Source organism: Prunus dulcis, chromosome 4 (assembly GCF_902201215.1).
Source record: "Prunus dulcis chromosome 4, ALMONDv2, whole genome shotgun sequence".
NCBI classification, from domain to species: Eukaryota; Viridiplantae; Streptophyta; class Magnoliopsida; order Rosales; family Rosaceae; genus Prunus; species Prunus dulcis.
This window is the reverse complement of record NC_047653.1, coordinates 13,927,992-13,945,649: the sequence shown is the minus strand read 5'-3', so window position 1 is coordinate 13,945,649 and position 17,658 is coordinate 13,927,992. Positions and strand designations below refer to the sequence as shown.

The 17,658-nt window shown below is 35.1% G+C and overlaps 2 protein-coding genes and 1 non-coding gene across 5 annotated transcripts; 1 reads left to right on the top strand and 2 right to left on the bottom strand.

Annotated features, from left to right (window-relative positions):
- Positions 1-600: 600 nt before the first annotated feature.
- LOC117626829 lies at positions 601-726 on the bottom strand. The gene has a single exon (XR_004585648.1). It is a non-coding gene; the product is annotated as a small nucleolar RNA snoR86 (small nucleolar RNA).
- Positions 727-1,194: 468 nt separating this feature from the next.
- On the top strand, positions 1,195-11,987 carry LOC117624736 (DNA mismatch repair protein MSH5). Of its 3 annotated transcripts, none has more exons than XM_034356158.1 (35): positions 1,195-1,322; positions 1,861-1,892; positions 2,060-2,154; positions 2,355-2,435; positions 2,508-2,580; positions 3,262-3,325; positions 3,601-3,755; positions 3,869-3,970; positions 4,036-4,063; positions 4,142-4,173; positions 4,271-4,325; positions 4,575-4,661; positions 5,025-5,081; positions 5,932-6,033; positions 6,139-6,183; positions 6,677-6,754; positions 7,016-7,066; positions 7,160-7,241; positions 7,426-7,499; positions 7,573-7,672; positions 7,845-7,941; positions 8,087-8,176; positions 8,275-8,339; positions 8,458-8,516; positions 8,705-8,781; positions 8,883-8,969; positions 9,522-9,583; positions 9,694-9,755; positions 9,913-9,966; positions 10,063-10,145; positions 10,616-10,647; positions 10,890-10,913; positions 11,159-11,274; positions 11,436-11,535; positions 11,645-11,987. In XM_034356158.1, exons 1-34 carry the CDS (start codon positions 1,278-1,280, stop codon positions 11,520-11,522), a joined length of 2,433 nt encoding a protein of 810 aa, XP_034212049.1. In that variant the 5' UTR covers positions 1,195-1,277; the 3' UTR covers positions 11,523-11,535; positions 11,645-11,987. The 3 variants fall into 3 exon arrangements, with proteins under 3 accessions (XP_034212049.1, XP_034212050.1, XP_034212048.1); XM_034356159.1 differs by having other exon boundaries at positions 4,268-4,325; positions 11,499-11,535; XM_034356157.1 differs by having other exon boundaries at positions 4,268-4,325.
- Positions 11,988-14,644: 2,657 nt separating this feature from the next.
- LOC117625780 (GDSL esterase/lipase At5g55050-like) lies at positions 14,645-17,077 on the bottom strand. The gene is made up of 5 exons (XM_034357340.1): positions 16,649-17,077; positions 16,337-16,476; positions 15,738-15,971; positions 15,388-15,631; positions 14,645-15,231 (listed from the first exon to the last, which is right to left on the bottom strand). The coding sequence occupies exons 1-5, from the start codon at positions 16,914-16,916 to the stop codon at positions 15,011-15,013; spliced, it is 1,107 nt and encodes a 368-aa protein (XP_034213231.1). The 5' UTR covers positions 16,917-17,077; the 3' UTR covers positions 14,645-15,010.
- Positions 17,078-17,658: the final 581 nt, after the last annotated feature.

The following is a 17,658-nucleotide window of genomic DNA, read 5'->3' as shown; positions in this document are numbered from 1 at the left end:
ACCCCTTCTTGTGTCTTCCGCTTTTTCCTCCAAAATTGCTGCCATTAATCAAGGCACGAAATTCTATTTCCTCCCTTTGCGTCTAACTTCGGGTATAATTGACGAACTATTACTATTATTACTTTTAATCAATTAACTCACGAATTGTTTGCCAAACCAAAATGCCCCAACTTTATCACATTATAAATATTTAAATTCAAACAGCGCCAAAAATAAATGACGCCATTGATTTTCAAATTTCTAGGTTTCGCTCTGTTATTGTCTAATTTTTTTTTTTTTTTTTTTAATCAGAGATTCACCAAGCTCCATTCAGGTATCTCTTTGTCGAAAAGATGCACGCCTTTCATTGTCAGCATTCCGCCTGATTTTGAAATCACAATTGACACCACATCCAAGGTCTAGAAGGTTTTTAAATAAGGTGACATGCGAAAATAAAATTCAAGCATATCTTGACAGAGAAAATCCACGCAGAAAAGCAGAATTCAAAATTGTTCATTAAAAAAAATCACTCAAAATTTTCAACACCACACAAATATCAGATTGTTACAAAAAACTAAAAACAGTTATTTTTATAATCAGAGAAAAAAAAAGATTGAATCAAATGTAGCGACTTGTTCGAGGCCAAAGTCAATATCAAATATTTGACAGGCACGGAGAATCGCTTTTCGTTATCGCCAACCTTCAATGCAAATTGCGCTATTCTTTCAAGTTTTAGCGCCTTTGCTCTGCAAATTGGCTTCTCAATTTCACAAACGAATAAGAAAAAGCTTCAAAAGAAGAAGATCTAAAAGGAAACCTAAACCCTACAGAAACATCTTCCAACAGAAAAATAAAACAGAGCCTACGAAAAGAAAAGACGATGAGGAAGCGTGTGGGACTGTTTTCGAATTGGGCGTTTAGAGCCGTATTTATAGGCCTGGAAGGTGAAACCCTAGCCCCTCTTCATTCGTAACGACGTTGAAATGACGAATATGGCCATCTGATGTTTGGGCTTGTGGGCTTTGAAATTGGTTGGGTTTGGTCCAAATAGGACTCCAAACTTTCTTCTTATATATTTGTGGGGTCCACGGGACTGTTTTGCTGGGATTCAAGCTGTCGCACAGTTGACACGTGTCGCACAGTGATTGCCCGATCCATGGATGCGTTTATAAACGAGTCACACTACTTCTCCCGCTCATAACTGTTTGGTGACTGTCCGAGTATGACTGAGATCGCTCACTAGCTCGTACTCGCTCTCTCTGTCATTCTGTGGACTCTGTAAGCCGTTCGATTCGAAAATGGAAGACATGGAGGAAATGGACGAAACCGAAGCTCTACCTCAGGTCCATTTCCGATTACTGTTCATCGCATATTTCTTTTCTCACCTTCCGTTTGGTTGCCGAGAAAATGCTATTTGATTGATTTTGCATTTCTGTTGATTTCGTATTCAAGAAATGAAAAATATTACTGGAAACGCTATTCAGTTGAAGCAAACCGAAAGAATTTGTTCTGTTAGGTTTAATTTGAGTTAAGATCGTAAGACTCAAACATTTGAGCTCCATTTGTTTGGCTGTCGAGAAAATTGAGAAAATTTAACCGAATTATTCACCTATTTAAAGAAAATTTTGTTTTAATTTGTTACAGATACTTATCTAGTTTTCATATGCATGGAGAAATTGTAGCGAACCGGTTTTTGCATTGATTACTGTCTAGTAATAGCTATGCAAGCTTGACCAGCAGTGTTGATCAACATAAAAACAGAAATATACCTATGTTTATTACTTCTAATTCCATTTTTGTAATTGAAGAAATTTATACTTTTGTTGTTCACCCAGTGAATTGATTTTTGTTTTTTCTTGTTGTTTTGGGATTTAAATGCAGGTGTACATGGCGTGCATTCTACACGGTCAAAGGTGAGTAATCTTAGTTATTTATCAATCCATATGTACAGCACATCGTTGCTATTGCTAATGTCGTTAGTCATGGTATATAGTATAAAGTACATTAGTCTTTACCTTTATTCTTAATCAAACAGTGGAATGCATCTGAAATTGATGACTTTGCAACTCTTCCATTCCAGAGTTGGAATTTCTTATTACGACTCCAGTATTCGCCAACTTCACGTGCTGGAAGTTTGGGAAGATGGCAGCACAGACTTCCCCCTAATTGATTTGGGTATGAGTTTCATGTCTCTTTAGGGAGTCTATTTCCTGTACTCTGTTGTTTTGGTACAGTACTTCCTGATGCTGATATATAATTCGTTTTCTTCTCACTCAAGTTATCTCTTGCACTCTCCTTGTGTCTGTTACCATCAATTATATTTCTGTTACTGTTTAGTGAGCAGATCTTAGTTTGCTTATCGTTTCTGTATGCAGTAAAATATCAAGCTAGGCCCCTTATCATTTACGCAAGCACTAAAAGTGAAGAATCCTTCTTGTCTGCTTTACAACGAAGTGGTATGTTGCTATCAAATGGTAGGTTCTGAATTTCAGCATGGGAGCAGTTGTTTACTTTTTAAAGTATTGCAGATGGAATGACTGAGGCCTTTACGGTGAAGCTTGTGAAAAGTTCCATATTTAGCTATGAGCAAGCATGGCACAGGTATAACTCTGATGATTTTGTTAAAAGAATTGGAGTTTTGTAAACTTGGCTGAATATAGTGGGTTGAATGAATTATCTTTCATGAGTATATAATGAAGGTTTCAAAGATCGTTAATTAACTATGGTATTCTATGTACCTGTTATTCTTAGGTTATGTTTGATGAGCCTCCTTAAATTTACACTCTGATGCTTAGGCTTTGCAGATAGGTTCAGATAAGAAACAATTGTTTCGTAAGTAGGTTGTTCCAATTTCTTCACACATTTGCCCTTGCAAAATTCAAAATTTAAAACTTAATACGTGCTCAACTGTTGGATGGGAAACCTTCTTTGCCATTCTGTTTATGTCTTCCCATCAAATTGTAGATCATCATCTCCGTTCTCTCATGTATCCAACATATATCCTCATCTTTTTTCTCCCTGTTAGGGAAAGTTTTTGATAAAGCTACAATCATAAGTCTTATTGGTGGTGTCATGCAAAGTATTGTGTGTGATCAATTTGATAGATTGCCTCTCATTATTCTTTGATCTGATTCTCTCTCTCTCTCTCTCGCTCTCTCTTATTGTTGTTGTTGTTATTGTTATTATTATTATAAGGCAGTATTTTCATTCTTATTAGTTATTACCATTGTCACTATTCATCATCATCACCATTATTGTTATTTCTGTTTCTGAAATTTACAGACTGATATACCTTCGAGTCACAGGAATGGATGATGGGTTAAACATCAAGGAGAGAATTTGTTATGTAAGTCCTAACTATATATTTAAATCCTTTTGTATTGTGGCCCAATTGGTATTATTTAACCCTGGATATTACAACTTGTTTATTCATGCCTCATAAATCATGGATATGCTCTGTGTGTGTTGCATTTCTGTCTTTAAACTGATCTCATTATGTGATTAATGACATGAGTTTTTTGTGTTCTGTGAATATCCCTCTTGCTTTTGTTTTTTGAAGAACAATGAATGTCTTTATCCTGTTATTGCCAATAACTTTCTTTTTTTGTATGTCAACTGTAGTTGAGTTCTATGATGGACATGGGAAGTGATATCCAAGTTCGTACCAGTGGTGGTCTTCTTGCCATATTAGAGAATGAAAGGGTGGTAGATACACTTGAACAAATGGAAAGCGGGAATGCATCAATTGCAATCGATTCTGTTATAGAAGTTTCACTGTATCTTTTTGTGCTGTCTTCAACATTTAGATTTTTTTGGGCGGTGGGGGATGGGGGTTAATAATTCAGGAAGGTTATCGAGACAAAATGTACTCCCTTCACAACCAAAATAGAAACAATTTCCTTAAACTTGATGCAGCAGCTCATGAGGCATTGCAGATATTCCAAACAGATAAGCATCCAAGCCATATGGGCATTGGTAGAGCAAAAGAAGGGTAAATTCTTAATTTTTTGCCAAACAATTTTCCTTGAAAAGTGTTCTGATATGTTTTAATGGCAGGTTCTCTGTATTTGGCATGATGAATAAGGTCAGTAGATTTTTCAATTCTTGCTCTTTTGGTTTGCTCAGCTTTATATCAAGCTAATTTACTCATACTTAAATTCAGTGTGTAACGCCCATGGGGAGACGTCTCTTGAGGTAATATTCTGATAGATAACTTTGTGATGCCAGTGCTTTGGATTTTAACTCTAACCAAAAGGCTCTTTGACGAATGGTATTTTTCTCATACTAGAAGCTGGTTCTTAAGGCCAATACTTGACCTTGAAACTTTGAACAGTCGTCTCAATGCCGTATCCTTGCTTGTTAAACTACATAAGTACTACTAAAATATGACTTGGATCAGTTATCCAAAGAAGATTTATGCTATCTTGAATCGTCTTAGTTAAACTGTTTTGCAAACTGAGATCAGTACATTAAGAATAAATATTATCTCACAGCGTTTGAATGAACTTATTTGAAAATATAGAACTGACTTCTTAAAATCATGAGATTTTAGATCTACTTGGTCATTGTCAAATCTATTTTCTTTGACAATTAAGATATCATTCTTTCTTTCTTCTGAAGAACTGATAAATTCTTTACGTGGAACTCTGAAATCTGTGAAGGACATTCCTCACATACTCAAGGTAGCATTCTCTATTCTTCCTTCTTTTCCTTCTGTCTCATGCTGTAGGGCTTTCTTTTCCAAAAGTAAAGTTTATGGTCTGTAGATTCTGTAGCTACAACTGGAGTCTGTTGTTGAAATTAGAGCTCTTTCATGGACAACTAAAGTATATTAGTTGTTCTTTTTTTGCTCAGTTAGTTTATTACTGACTTGTTTCTAAACATATTATTTGGCCTTTATACAAATATTGACAGCATAATGATAATTTGGTCTGCTCTCTTTGTTATCCTTCTACTAAGAGTGACTGTAGATCACGGCGATGTCTGTTTTGCATGTGTTGTATTTATTTTTTAAGATTTTGAATCTTTTCTTTTGTTTGTTGAAGAAATTTAACTCCCCGAGCTCAATATGTACCAGTGGCGATTGGACAGCTTTTTTGAAGGTAGGTTCTTTTCTATGTGCTATGCTTTAACCCTGTTTCCTGATTACTAAATGTCTGTCATTCATTTAGCGGATGGTGTCCTTTATTGATGTTACTTTGATTCATTTTTACCTCTGGATGTGTGATTGTACGTAGAACCTAGTTAAAACTTAAAATATGTACAAACATTAATGTCATGGTCACTTTTATATTCCATAATTCTCTTTGTTGATTAGTTTCCTTCTTGGGTTGGCACTTGTGAGTGCAACACCTGCAACCAATCATGTCTGACTCCTAGCTGACAAGTACCAAGATCTTTATGAAGAATAAAATGAGTTACGCATTTTTGTTCAGGGAACTTGCCATAAAATCATGTCAACTTTAACTATCATATTACCTGGATTCCGAGACCAAGTATAGAATCATAAGCTCCTTCTCCATTATTAACAGACTTGTAAGGTGATAGAGTAGATATCCTTGTTTTGCCTTTGCTGGGATGATTTTTTCAAATTAACAGCTACAGTACAACCCACGTTGCCTTTGTAGGAAGATAAATCTCGTACATTACTTTTAGAATTAGATTCGCAGCTAATCTTTAGGTGTCTTTTTCTGTGTCTTTGTATCTCAATTTTTGTTTGGCGGTGGGTGGGGAGGATTGGGGTAAAGTCAATGTAATTTGTTTTGTTTGCTTTAGGGTGCTTGTCCCACCTACTTGTATAAATTTGTCTCTTATATAAAAATTTCTAGTTGAGCCCCAGCAGAATCTTCATAAAGAGTGATGATACTATTGTCATTTTTCCTTGATTTTACACAATTGTCAGTGAAAGCTTTCCCCGTTTGATTCATTATTTTTTATATTGTTTTCTTTTAGAGTGTTTGTTCACTTTTGCATGTGAACAAGATATTTGAAGTAGGTGTTTCTGAGAGTCTTCAGGAGCACGCAAAGTACTTGAATTTGGACATTGTTGAGAAGGTAGGAAAACACTTCTTTTGATGCATTTTCTGTTAGTTGTACCTTCTCTTTCTGTTGTTCTTATATATTAATGTGTTTCTTGGTCTGTTGTCTGAATTTATGCAGGCTGCTTCATGCATTACAACTGAACTGGCTTATGTATATGAATTGGTTAGTTTATGAAGTAGGCTTCAACTTTTTACAGCCTGTTCTTGCAATAACAAACAGAAATTTGCTAAGTGTTAATCCCATAAGAGGAAGAGATTTCTCTTTAATAGAATGAAACCATGTCAATAAACTCTACAGTCCACACGAACATGGTAAAACAACTCCAGAGATAAATTCATTTGGCTCTTCCCTTATAAATTGGGACTGGTCTCTGAGCTTTTTATTCAGTTCTCCACAAATATTTTGCATCATGGGTTGGTGAGGATATGTATAATTTCTGGCGTAGCCTACGGGTGTTATGGAATTGATTTAATTTCCTCTTATGCCTGGGTTTATCTGCATTGAGATCTTTATGATTGGAGAATGAAGAATTTTTTGTCTTTGTTTAGATATGCATCAAGTCAATATAACCAGTGTTTATTTCTTCTTTTGTCAATCTTCTAAATTGTTTCCCTTCAATGCATTCCTATCATAATATCGCCAGTGTCTTCTGCAGGTAATTGGTGTTCTAGATGTAAGTAGAAGTAAGGAGAAGGGATATGAGACGATTGTAAAAGATGATTTCTGTGATGAGGTTTGGCATAAGTCCCAAATTCCCATTCTTAATTGTCAAATCAGAATGCATATTTGCCTTGTGCATCATCTCATCATTGTTGTTCTTGTTGTTTTTAATTTTCCTTTTTACATTTTGTTTATGAGGCTAGTATGGTGTGGCGTTTCTGTTAGTTCAATATTGAGATGGTAGAATTTATTTTGTGACTTTTATGCGTCTTGATAGATCTGTACAGCTGCCTAATGTTAAATTGACAAATCATTCCCTCATCTTCTTGTATAGTTAGATGAGCTAAGGCAAATATATGAGGAATTGCCTGAATTTCTGGAAGAGGTAACTGTTATACAATTCATTTATACATCTAATTAGAAAGTAGATTGAAGTCTGATTTACCAAGTTTCTTTTGATTGTAAAATTGCCTTGCAGGTGTCACAGATGGAACTTGGAAGACTGCCTCAGCTGTACAAAGAAAATTTTGTTCCTTGTATTGTTTATATACATCAGATAGGTTGGTTTTAATCCTCTACCATCTTAAATGGAATTTTGTTGGGTGATATGAATTGTATTTAGATGCTCCTCAGAAAGATCCCTCTTATTTATCAGATAATCAGTAGATGCTGAAATTTAAAGGACTGTATTGTTTTAATCTAGATACATCTCCACCATGCCTTTTCTTTACTGTTGAGTTGTAGGATACTTGATGTGCATTTTTGAAGAAAAACTTGATGAAGCTACTCTGGAGAAAGTTCAAGATTTTGAATTTGCTGTGAGTTGAAATACAGTTGAGTATCTTGTAACTGGTATGCATTTGCATAAGAAAATATAGCTATCAAACTTAGTTCTCTGATGCAGAAGGAGAAACGAAAAGGTTCTTTTATCATACAGCAAAGACACGAGAGTTGGACAATTTACTGGGAGATATCTATCATAAAATACTAGGTATGCATATAATTTAACCATGACTAGTGTGTCGTGGCAGCCTAGTGAGAGCTAAGCACAAAAACTTAAGTGAATAATTTTTAATAAATGAGACATTCAGAGTTTCATTCCGGTCTAACTTTAAGTTTTCTTTTTCTACAAATATTTTCATTCATAAAATTTATTGATACAGATATGGAGAGGGCGATTACTCGAGATTTGCTGTCACATATACTTCTATTTTCAGAACACCTACTTAAGGCTGTAAATTTTGCCGCTGAACTTGATTGGTGAGAGTCATTTTTAATATCAGTGCTCTGGCCCTGGCTCCCTTCCTTCCCTCATCTCATTCTTTGATAAGTCTCTATATATTTTATTTCCTGTAAGTATATTATTCTTACTAAGTAATATTTATATCTTCATGTGGACATTTAGCTTTTTGTCGTTGGCACTGGTTTCTCGTCAAAGCAATTATGTAAGGCCTACTTTGACTATGGATTGCTTGATTGATATACAAAATGGAAGGTGATAAACGTATGGTTTATTTGCATTAATTTATTGGCAATACTTCTAGAGGTTATTATTTACTTAGGGGTAGTAACAAGAGTTCTTTGAATTATCAGACATGTTTTGCAGGAAATGACTGTAGACACCTTTGTTCCCAATGATACAATGATTCAAAATGAGGGTAATGGAATTGTACATTTAATTGTGGAAATACTAAATTATAGTTGACTCAGTTCAGGAAAATGAAAAATCCCGTCTTTGCATACTGAATATAATTTCTAATGATTCTTTCGTTTCAGGAAGAATTAATATAATCACCGGTCCTAACTATTCAGGGAAAAGCATCTACATAAAGCAGGTCAGTAATTGTTTTATTGGTTCTAGGGAAGGGAGGGTTATTGATGTTTGTATTGAACTTAAAGTTATTCTAAGGTCACCGTTTTGCTGATTTTGTTTGGTGTCTCTTTCACAAAGCTGGCCATTAATTATGCCTCTACTGTAGAAATTCATCGCAGATCTATACATATTGAAAAATTTGTTTTCCAGGTAGCTTTAATTGTTTTCCTGTCCCACATTGGAAGTTTTGTACCAGCAGATGCTGCAACTATTGGTTTGACGGATAGGTTTGATCTAAATATTACCAACACCTTTCTCACATTCAATGTTATGCTTGTATGAAATTCGTTGTAATTATAACGACCATAGTTTTTATTAATGTTTACAGAATATTCTGCGCAATGGGAAGCAAGCTCATGAATGCCGAAAAGTCAACATTTATGATTGATCTGCATCAAGTAGGGATGATGCTAAGGTATATTCAAACTACACTCTTCAAATTCTCACTGTGCTAATTTTACCGATTTAGTTTTTAGCATTTATTTCTCTGGCTGCATGTCGTTTTTAACTCTTTTGATGTATGTGATAATCCTGAATTTGCTTCTTTTTAGTACTTGAGGCATAATTCATAGTGCTCCAGAATAAGATTATCTTATTTGCATGTGTAAAAGCATTTTTTTAAATGCACACTAAACATTACTGCAAGAGAACAATGAGAAAATCAATTGCTCTGTTTGAGAATACTACTTAGTAACTAATATGAATCATATGATTTCAGTAGATTGTATTAATAAAGACATGAGTTTATATTGTTCAATACCAAGTGACTCGGACAATTATTTAGCTATGATAACTAGTAATTATTAGTTGTCTACTTTCCGGTAATATCCAGTCTCTGAACCTGCTTAATGATTATATGGCTTCAAAGTATTTATTATTTCTCAGAACTAATGATGCTGCACCAGTCACTGTATTAAAAATATATATTCCATTTGACTTGTATGTGTTCATTTGAGAAAATTAACAGGCAGGCAACTTCAAGGTCTTTGTGCCTATTGGATGAATTTGGTAAAGGTACTCTTACAGAAGGTTAGTTTTTCATGCTTCCTCTCAAACCCAAAAAAAAAAAAAAAAATCTATAATATTGATATGAGTTTAGCAGTTGCAGTATCACCTAAATGTTCTCGATATTCTTTCAGATGGCGTCGGTCTGCTTGGTGGAACCATAAACTACTTGGTCTCACATGACGACCCTCCAAAGGTTTTAGGCTCTCTCTTCACGCCATGAGAATTTCATTATCAGTACTATTTAGTTCTTCCAAATTAATTTTTCAACACATTTCTTACATTAAGTGGGCGCCTGGTCCCTATGACAATTGAAGGTTATTTTCTCTGTGTTTTGCAATATTCTTCTGTAGGTTCTGGTGTGCACTCATTTGACTGAGCTATTCAGTGAGAGTTGTTTACCTAAAGTAAGCAAGCTTGTAGACTTGCTATACAAGTAATCCCTACTTCCATGCTTGAATTGTGTGAGACTGATGGGTATTATTCTTTTGTTCTTATTATAGTCCAAGAAGATCGAATTTTACACCATGAGTGTGCTGAGACCTGACAACTCTACAGATATCGAGGATATTGTATTTCTGTATAGGTAAACTTTCATTGCCTTTATACATTGTAGTCCTGCAAAGGAAATGTGCCACTTTGTCAGGAATGAATAAGATGCCATTCAATGGTATGCCTTTGGTGTTTTGGATCACAGGGGTCATGCTGCAAACATGCTATTTAAATATCTGTTAGCACATTTACTCTACATAACTGTGAACTTCCGTGTCCTCTGAACCCTAGGCATAGATCAAAATCTTGACAACTTGTTTCCTTGTGTGAGATAATGTGCATCAGTGGATGATTCTAGTTGCTTCAACACAGGCCCAGTAGGCATTTATAATTTCTGGGTCAAAAAAGTTTAACCATGTCTTAGCCTCAAATAATCAGATATGGCTTTATGAAGTGTTACAGTCAGTAGCAACCTCTCTGATTCCACCCTCGTGCATATGTTCAATTTTCTCACTGCTGTTGATGAAACTTTGATATTCAAATTTTACGTTTTATTTCTTGCAGGCTAGTTCCTGGGCATGCCCTTCTAAGCTATGGTGAGTGAATACATGCATATATATGGAAAGAGGGGGGATGGGGATGGGGATGCTAAGGTTCTCACCAGTCAGCCTTTTAATAAAGCACTTGCTTGATTCAATGGCTTAAAACATGATAAGTGCCTTATTAAATTACTAACTGGAAAATGTCTTAGCATTTGTATATATGTATATAAACTTATGGATATGCATCTATGTAAGTTTGGGATGCCTTGGAATCACAGTCTGTTTACATCCTGCAGGTCTGCATTGTGCGCTACTTGCTGGTACCTCTTTGTAGCTTAAAACTTATGTTCCTGATTTCCAGAATTGGGAGAAAAGGATCTTTTGAGTTCTTGTCGCAGACACAAGCATGCACACACACACAGAAACGTGCATGTGCACACATACAGATGAATGAAATGAGTCTTTGGGTTCGCACGCATGTGTTTCCTTTCCTGGACTAAAATCTTAAGGAACTCTTGGTGGCAGCTTCAGTTTTCTAGTTGAACTGTTTGTATTGTTTACATAGGTGTCCCAGAGGAAGTTATTAAGAGAGCAGCATTTATATTGGAAGCTCTTGGAAACAATGAACACGTTGAGCGATTGTGCAATGAGAATGTATCAGCTCAGGATCAGCAATACCAGGTTTCAACCCCAAAACAGAATCTCAGATTGAGATATGAAACATGACATTTATAGAGTAACAACTTCATATGAAGCCAGAATTAAATTTTCCGTTCATATCCTTCAGCTGCAATTGTAGAATTTTTCTTTAATTTGTTTCTTTTTTCTTAATTTAAATGCAGAATGTGGTGGACAAGATGTTGGCATTTGATTTTCACAAAGGTGATATAGGTCTGTTTTTTCAGGGCTTATTTTCAGCTGAGTCCTAAACAAGCACTAAAGGTAACTTTTTTTAAGCCCCCTGTCTTGTAAGTAAGAATATGAATCTGAAATTAAGTATTTAAATAACAGTTGCTTCTAATCTTAGGAAACTTTATACTTTGCTTTGCAGAAAATTTCGCCAACATTGTGAATGCAGAAAGGTTGAAAGTTGCGTCTGGCAGGCCAGCAATACTTTGCCTTCTCCATTCAAGAGAAAGGTTGATTCGTTAGGCCAGATAGTTCTTCCATCATTTTTTCCTCTTAAGTAGATTATTAAAATTGAATTTTATTATTATTATTTTTTTAACAATCATGTGAAGCGCGATGCTGGTATATAATTGTTTAGTTTGTTTTGCACAATGTGGCACGTTAGAAGTGTATATAGCTGGGCGTACGCTCTTTTGTGATGGTTCATTTACCACATCATTCATTCTCTGTTTTTGCTGCACACGCACTTAGCGTAATTAACTTCCTAAGAACTGTATCTGTATTCTTTAAGCAAACTAAAGTTACATGTTGAATTTTCTGTTGCATCTGAAAAATCGATTGGCCCATTGAGAAGGTAAGGTAGGCGGGGGGGTCTTTCATCAGGAGTCTGCTTCCTTGAGCTTTTATGGAGCAATTAACTCCTTCACATTCGTTGGGAATGTGTATTCTGAAGGACCACCGAAAAGTGTCCACCAAGCTACCATGAGTTGCCTCTGTAGGATATAACATCAAATAACATGGAGCTAAGCTCAAGTCTATTTTGTTACCTCAAATTGTTGTTTTAGATTTGAGACCATGGAATCTACGTACCGTTGGAGCCCAGTTCTAGCCTGATGTTTTCATACCACTTGCGAATACTAGTTTACTTGATATGACAAAGGAATCGATTGACGCTTTGACAACAAAAGTAAAATAGACAACACTAGACTTTACGCATTCAATAATACTTTTTTTTTTAATGCGCTTCAATAATACTATTTGTACCATATTTATTGATTACTTTGTTGACATCTCATATATGTGAGATCTATCTGTATTAGAAATGATATAATCAATAAATGTGGCTCTCATTGATATATATAGAACTAATCTATATTAAAGAAGTGGTCAATAAATATGGTACAAATAGCATCAGTGTTGACATTTTTCACCAACTTTCATAAGTGGGACTTGTATCGATCCCACCTCATGTAAAAAGAAAGAATTGGGTTGTAAAGTAATTTGTTGGAATATATTACACGTACCAAAGAAATATTTTTTAATTTTTTGAAAGAGTACTGCTTATTGAGAATATCTATTGAAATAGTACTGTTTTATATATAAACATGACGTACCCTCTCATTCTCACAACATGCATAGACAGTCTGTAGTCACGAGTGATGATGTAAGTAATTGAATTATTTAACTTACCAAGAAAATCCGCAGCATTCTTGCCATTCCCAAACCTTCCCGTTGCTTTCTTGTTGGGAAAATCAACACCATTGTGAGGGAAATTAGCCTTGGCAAGAGAGATCTTTGGTCTCGTTTGGTTCATGGAATGAATTTGAGGGGAAATTATTTCTTATGTCATTTCTCAAGGGATGAGAAATGGAATATTCATTTCCCAAGTTTGGTAATGCTGGGAAAGTAACCGCGAGATATCATTTTATTTCATTTCCCATGTTTGTTTTGAGTAGGAATGGAAACATAGTTTGTATAATTTTTCAATTATATCCATATTAAATCAAATAAAAAAAGAAGGCATTTAATGATATATTGTAATTCTAAATTGTTAATAGGGACAAAATTGTCATGAAAAATGTGCATTTAATGTTGTCTCATTTTCCCAAACTTTCCCATGATGAGGGAAAATAAAACCCAAGTTGAGAGGAGGGCTTCACTTTCCCTTATACTTTCCTATGTGTCGGGCAACCATTTCCCATACTTGAACTTACCAAACATGGAAAAACAATTGATTTCCCATCCCTAAGTCTCATTTCCCATGAACCAAACAAGGCACTTAGATAATTGTTGTTACCCACATCGAATAACGAGTCGTCAAACGCGTAAATGACCAGAACCATCTGAAATTTTGAGAGACTGATGAAGACAGAGAAGAAGAAGACGAGGTGTATATAGAGAAGTGGTATAAGCTCCCCCTAAATTTGGTATGTGATAGTTTGAGGGCAGTGAAACAAGTGGATGTTATAGAGGAGGGATATTATTTTTTTTGGGTAAAAATTAAAATAAAAAAAGCGTATGAGGAAATGGTACTTCTTTTTTTTTTTTTTCCGTGTATGAAAAAAAAAAAAAAAAAGCATTTTAGCCGTGCGGGCTCAAGCTTTAGCACTCATCTGAAAGCTCTTATCGTGTCATTGTCGTTTACAATAATATATATTTTTTAGTCTTTGAACTCACTCTTGCTTGTCTGTTCCCAAAAACAACTTTCGCTTGGATTTACTTTTGCCCATACCAAAAGTGTTTTTGGATAACTATTTTTATTTTAAAAAAAAATTTATTATAACATTGCTAGCTTATAAATGTTGGCGTGAGTCAAGGCCTTGGTAGAGCAGGAAAAATATTTTCTTATTTAATAGAGAATTCTTATTTAGGATGATTATAAGTCAACTTGTAAATAGAAGGGACATTAAATTGGAAACAGCGAATCCGCTCTTTATTCACCTTCGAAAAAAGAAGAAGACAATAAACAATTCAATATCAAATTTCCTTTCAACTATATACTGAATTCTAAACTTCAATCAATATAATTTTAATTTACACTGAAAACTTAAAATCTGAATTACTTAATTATAAGTCGACCGTTTCATCCAAAATGGACCCTTAATGATATTCAATAATTTGTACACGAATCCAACTTTAAAAGCTTTTGTGGGAAGAAAATCCCTTTTGGTTATGAAATCTAGAAAAAGAAAAAGAAAAAGAAAAAGAAAATATGCAAAAAAGCACAAAAATAAATAGAAAAGAAGAGTTGAAGTGGGGTTCCTCCTTCCATACTTCTGTTAATAAAGTAGGCCAATGATCTAAATATTGAAAACTTTGGAAAGTCAGTGACACATCCATTAATTTTTTATTTTTTTTTATTGCCGTGTGTCAATATTAACTTAGGACATAATTTAGAAAATATATATATATATATATATATGTTTGAAAATATAAATTTAATTATATTTTAAATTGATACATGTTAACTGAAATGTTGAGCTACTTGGCACCATCAAGTGACAGACAGAAGAAGCTGCCCCCACAAGATTTTCTACAGCTGGCTGCAGTCTTATCTTTTTTTCCTGTTATGTAGATTATTCAAATTGAAGATTTTTTTTTTTTTTTTTTGGTTGAAAAAATATTATGTGAAGTGAAGCCCCTGATGCTGGCATAGAATTGTTTCATTTGAAAAAAAAAACATCATTCATTCTCTGTTCTTTTTCTGCACACGCATTTAGCCTAAGAACTACATGTGTATGTATTCTATAAACATGCTAAAGTTACATGTGGAATTTTCCTCGAGCTTTTATGGAGCAATTAACTTCTTCACATTCGTTGGGAATGTGTATTGTGAAGGACCATCGAAAAGTTTGTCCACCAGGATACCATGAGTTGCCTCTGTGGGATGGAATTTGTCCCAGAAGACATGGTCCGTTCTGTTGGAGCACAAAGACGAAATCGGAAGGCAAAAAGACTCGGCGTTAAGCTTTCCAAAACCACAGCATGCAGCTTCGGTTTCTGTAAATCCTGGAAAAGCGTACACAATTTGGAATTTCTTGGTCAAGTTAACTAAAATGGTTGTATGGGGAAATTGGCGAATAAGAATGCGCCGGTCGTACTTTTCAGTCTGATAACATAACATGCGAGAAAAACTGATAGAGTAGGTAAGTAAGATGTGAGTACCGTAAGAAGCTCCGTTCTGAATGATGTCCCAGAAGACACCGTACGTCTCAAAGAAGGTGTATTTTATGTGCAGTGCCGCTTCCGACTGCTGTAACATCGACTTAAGGCCGTCGTTGTAGCGGATAGACATGGAGTTTGCATCTTCGTTGCACTCTCCGTCATTTGAAATCCTTTGAGCTGGGCAGCATCCAACTGGCCCAGTTCCGACAACTACAAATTTTCGAGCACCCAAAGAACTTATTCTCTGCCAAAACAAAACAAAAACCAAAGGGAAAGTGTTGAGCATTGAAGTGCAATTGAAATTTCAATATCAGTCAAATACGGAGCTAAGCTAAAGCCTGTTTTGTTACCTCTAATTGCTGTTTTAGATTTGAGACCATGGAATCTACGTACTGGTTGGGTGTTGATTCCTTGCGGAGCTTGGATGAGTCAAAGTAGGCGAAGATGTCGTTGCTTCCAATCACAATGACAAACAGAGATTTTGACAGATGGTCCTGGGCACCGTTGGATCCCAATTCTAGCCCGATGTCTTCATACACTTGTGAATAGTAGTTTACTTGATATGACAAAGGAATTGACTGCCGCTGTGACAACAAAAGTATATGTGAACCCGTATGTATTAGAATCGAGAATTGCGAATCGCGAATTATGATAAACAAAATAACTAATAAATATAATACAAATAACATTACTCTTTTGACATTACGCACAACTTAGCTTAGTTGGGATCGGAACCAACTTTTCTAATAACATCTTTCACCAACTTTCATAAGTGGATCCTATATCGATTCCACCTCATGTAAAAAGAATGAATTGGGTTGTAAAGCAATTTGGTGGAATATTTTACACGTGCAAAAGAGATATTTGTTCAATTTTTTTATTTTATTTTGTTGTTGAAAGAGTGTGTTATATCTTTATTTATTTCAATATATATTTTCTTAGTGCTTACAAATTTTTCGTCGGAGCCATTGAAGATTCCAGCCCCTCCGGAGGCGAAGCTAACTCCGGCGACAAAGGACAAATTTTGCTTGTTGGACTTGGACACAAGTGAGAGATAGGGTGGTGATGTTGGCAACCCAACTTTCTCGGCTGCCAAACGAAAAGGAGATACATACACATTGTAAAATATATATATGAGATCTCACTTACTACAAGAAGCGTAAATCCATCTCACTTATATATATATATCATTCTCAAAACATGCATAGACAGTCTGCAGCCACGAGTGATGATGTAAGTAATTGAAATATATTGAACTTACCAAGAAAATCGGCAGAATTCTTGCCATTTCCAAACCTGCCGGTTGCTTTCTTGTTGGGAAAATCAACACCATTGTGGGGGAAATTAGCCTTGAGAAGAGAGATCTTTAGGTAATTGTTGTTACCCACATCGGCTAAAGAGTCACCAAACACGTAAATGGCCGGAACCATCTGAGCTTTTGAGAGAGTGATGAAGACAGAGAAGAAGGTGAAGAAGAAGAAGAAGAAGAAGAAGAAGATTGGAAAGCCATTGGAAGGAGCCATGGTCATATGGTGTAAGCTCCTTCTAAGTTTGGTGAGTGAGATTTGTTGTGTGATAGTTTGAGGGGAAGTGAAACAAGTGGATGTCCTCTTCTTATAGAGTAGAGATAAGTTGATGAGGGAAGGCTACATTGTTTTTTTTCGTGTATGAAAAGGAGACATTTTAGCCACGTGGGCTCTATCTCTATTCTAACACTCGTCTGAAAGCTCCTATTGTACCATTGTCATCACATATATTAATTTGTTTTTGAACTCTTATTTGTCATCATATATATATATATATATTCCCAAAATAAACTTTTGCCCATACCAAAAGTATTTTTTATAACTAATTTTTGTTTTTAATGTTAATTATAGCATTGCGAATGGCTTATATAGATTCAATAAATGTAATTTAAATTTACACTGAAAACTCAAATCCAAATTACTTGCCTATAAGTAGACCCTTTTCATCCAAAAGGGACTTAAAGATATCCAATAATTTGTACACGAATTCTAACTTTAAATGCTTTTCTGGGATCATCGGAGTAGTGAAGAAAGGGTCTTGAGTTTTAAACTAGTGATCTTATATTCGAACTTCTATGACACTCTGATTATAAGCGTGTGTGATAAACTCTCTCCCTTATAATTTATAGACTATCACTTGTACCGAAAAGAAAAGAAAAAAAACCCTTTTCGTTACGAAACCACTAAAAGGAAAAGAAAAATATAATATATAAAAAGTGAAAAATAAATAGGAGAAGAGAAGAAT

Excerpts from the sequence above, each read along its gene's own strand:
- LOC117624736 (XM_034356157.1), top strand. The coding sequence starts at position 1,278 with ATGGAAGACATGGAGGAAATGGACGAAACCGAAGCTCTACCTCAG. Across the intron at positions 3,756-3,868 it reads TCTGTTATAGAAGTTTCACT|AAACAATTTCCTTAAACTTG; the intron begins GTATCTTTTTGT and ends CAACCAAAATAG. Across the intron at positions 10,914-11,158 it reads GCATTGTGCGCTACTTGCTG|GTGTCCCAGAGGAAGTTATT; the intron begins GTACCTCTTTGT and ends TTGTTTACATAG.
- LOC117625780 (XM_034357340.1), bottom strand. The coding sequence starts at position 16,916 with ATGACCATGGCTCCTTCCAATGGCTTTCCAATCTTCTTCTTCTTCTTC. Across the intron at positions 16,477-16,648 it reads GAATTCTGCCGATTTTCTTG|CCGAGAAAGTTGGGTTGCCA; the intron begins GTAAGTTCAATA and ends TTCGTTTGGCAG. Across the intron at positions 15,232-15,387 it reads TCAGAACGGAGCTTCTTACG|GATTTACAGAAACCGAAGCT; the intron begins GTACTCACATCT and ends ACGCTTTTCCAG.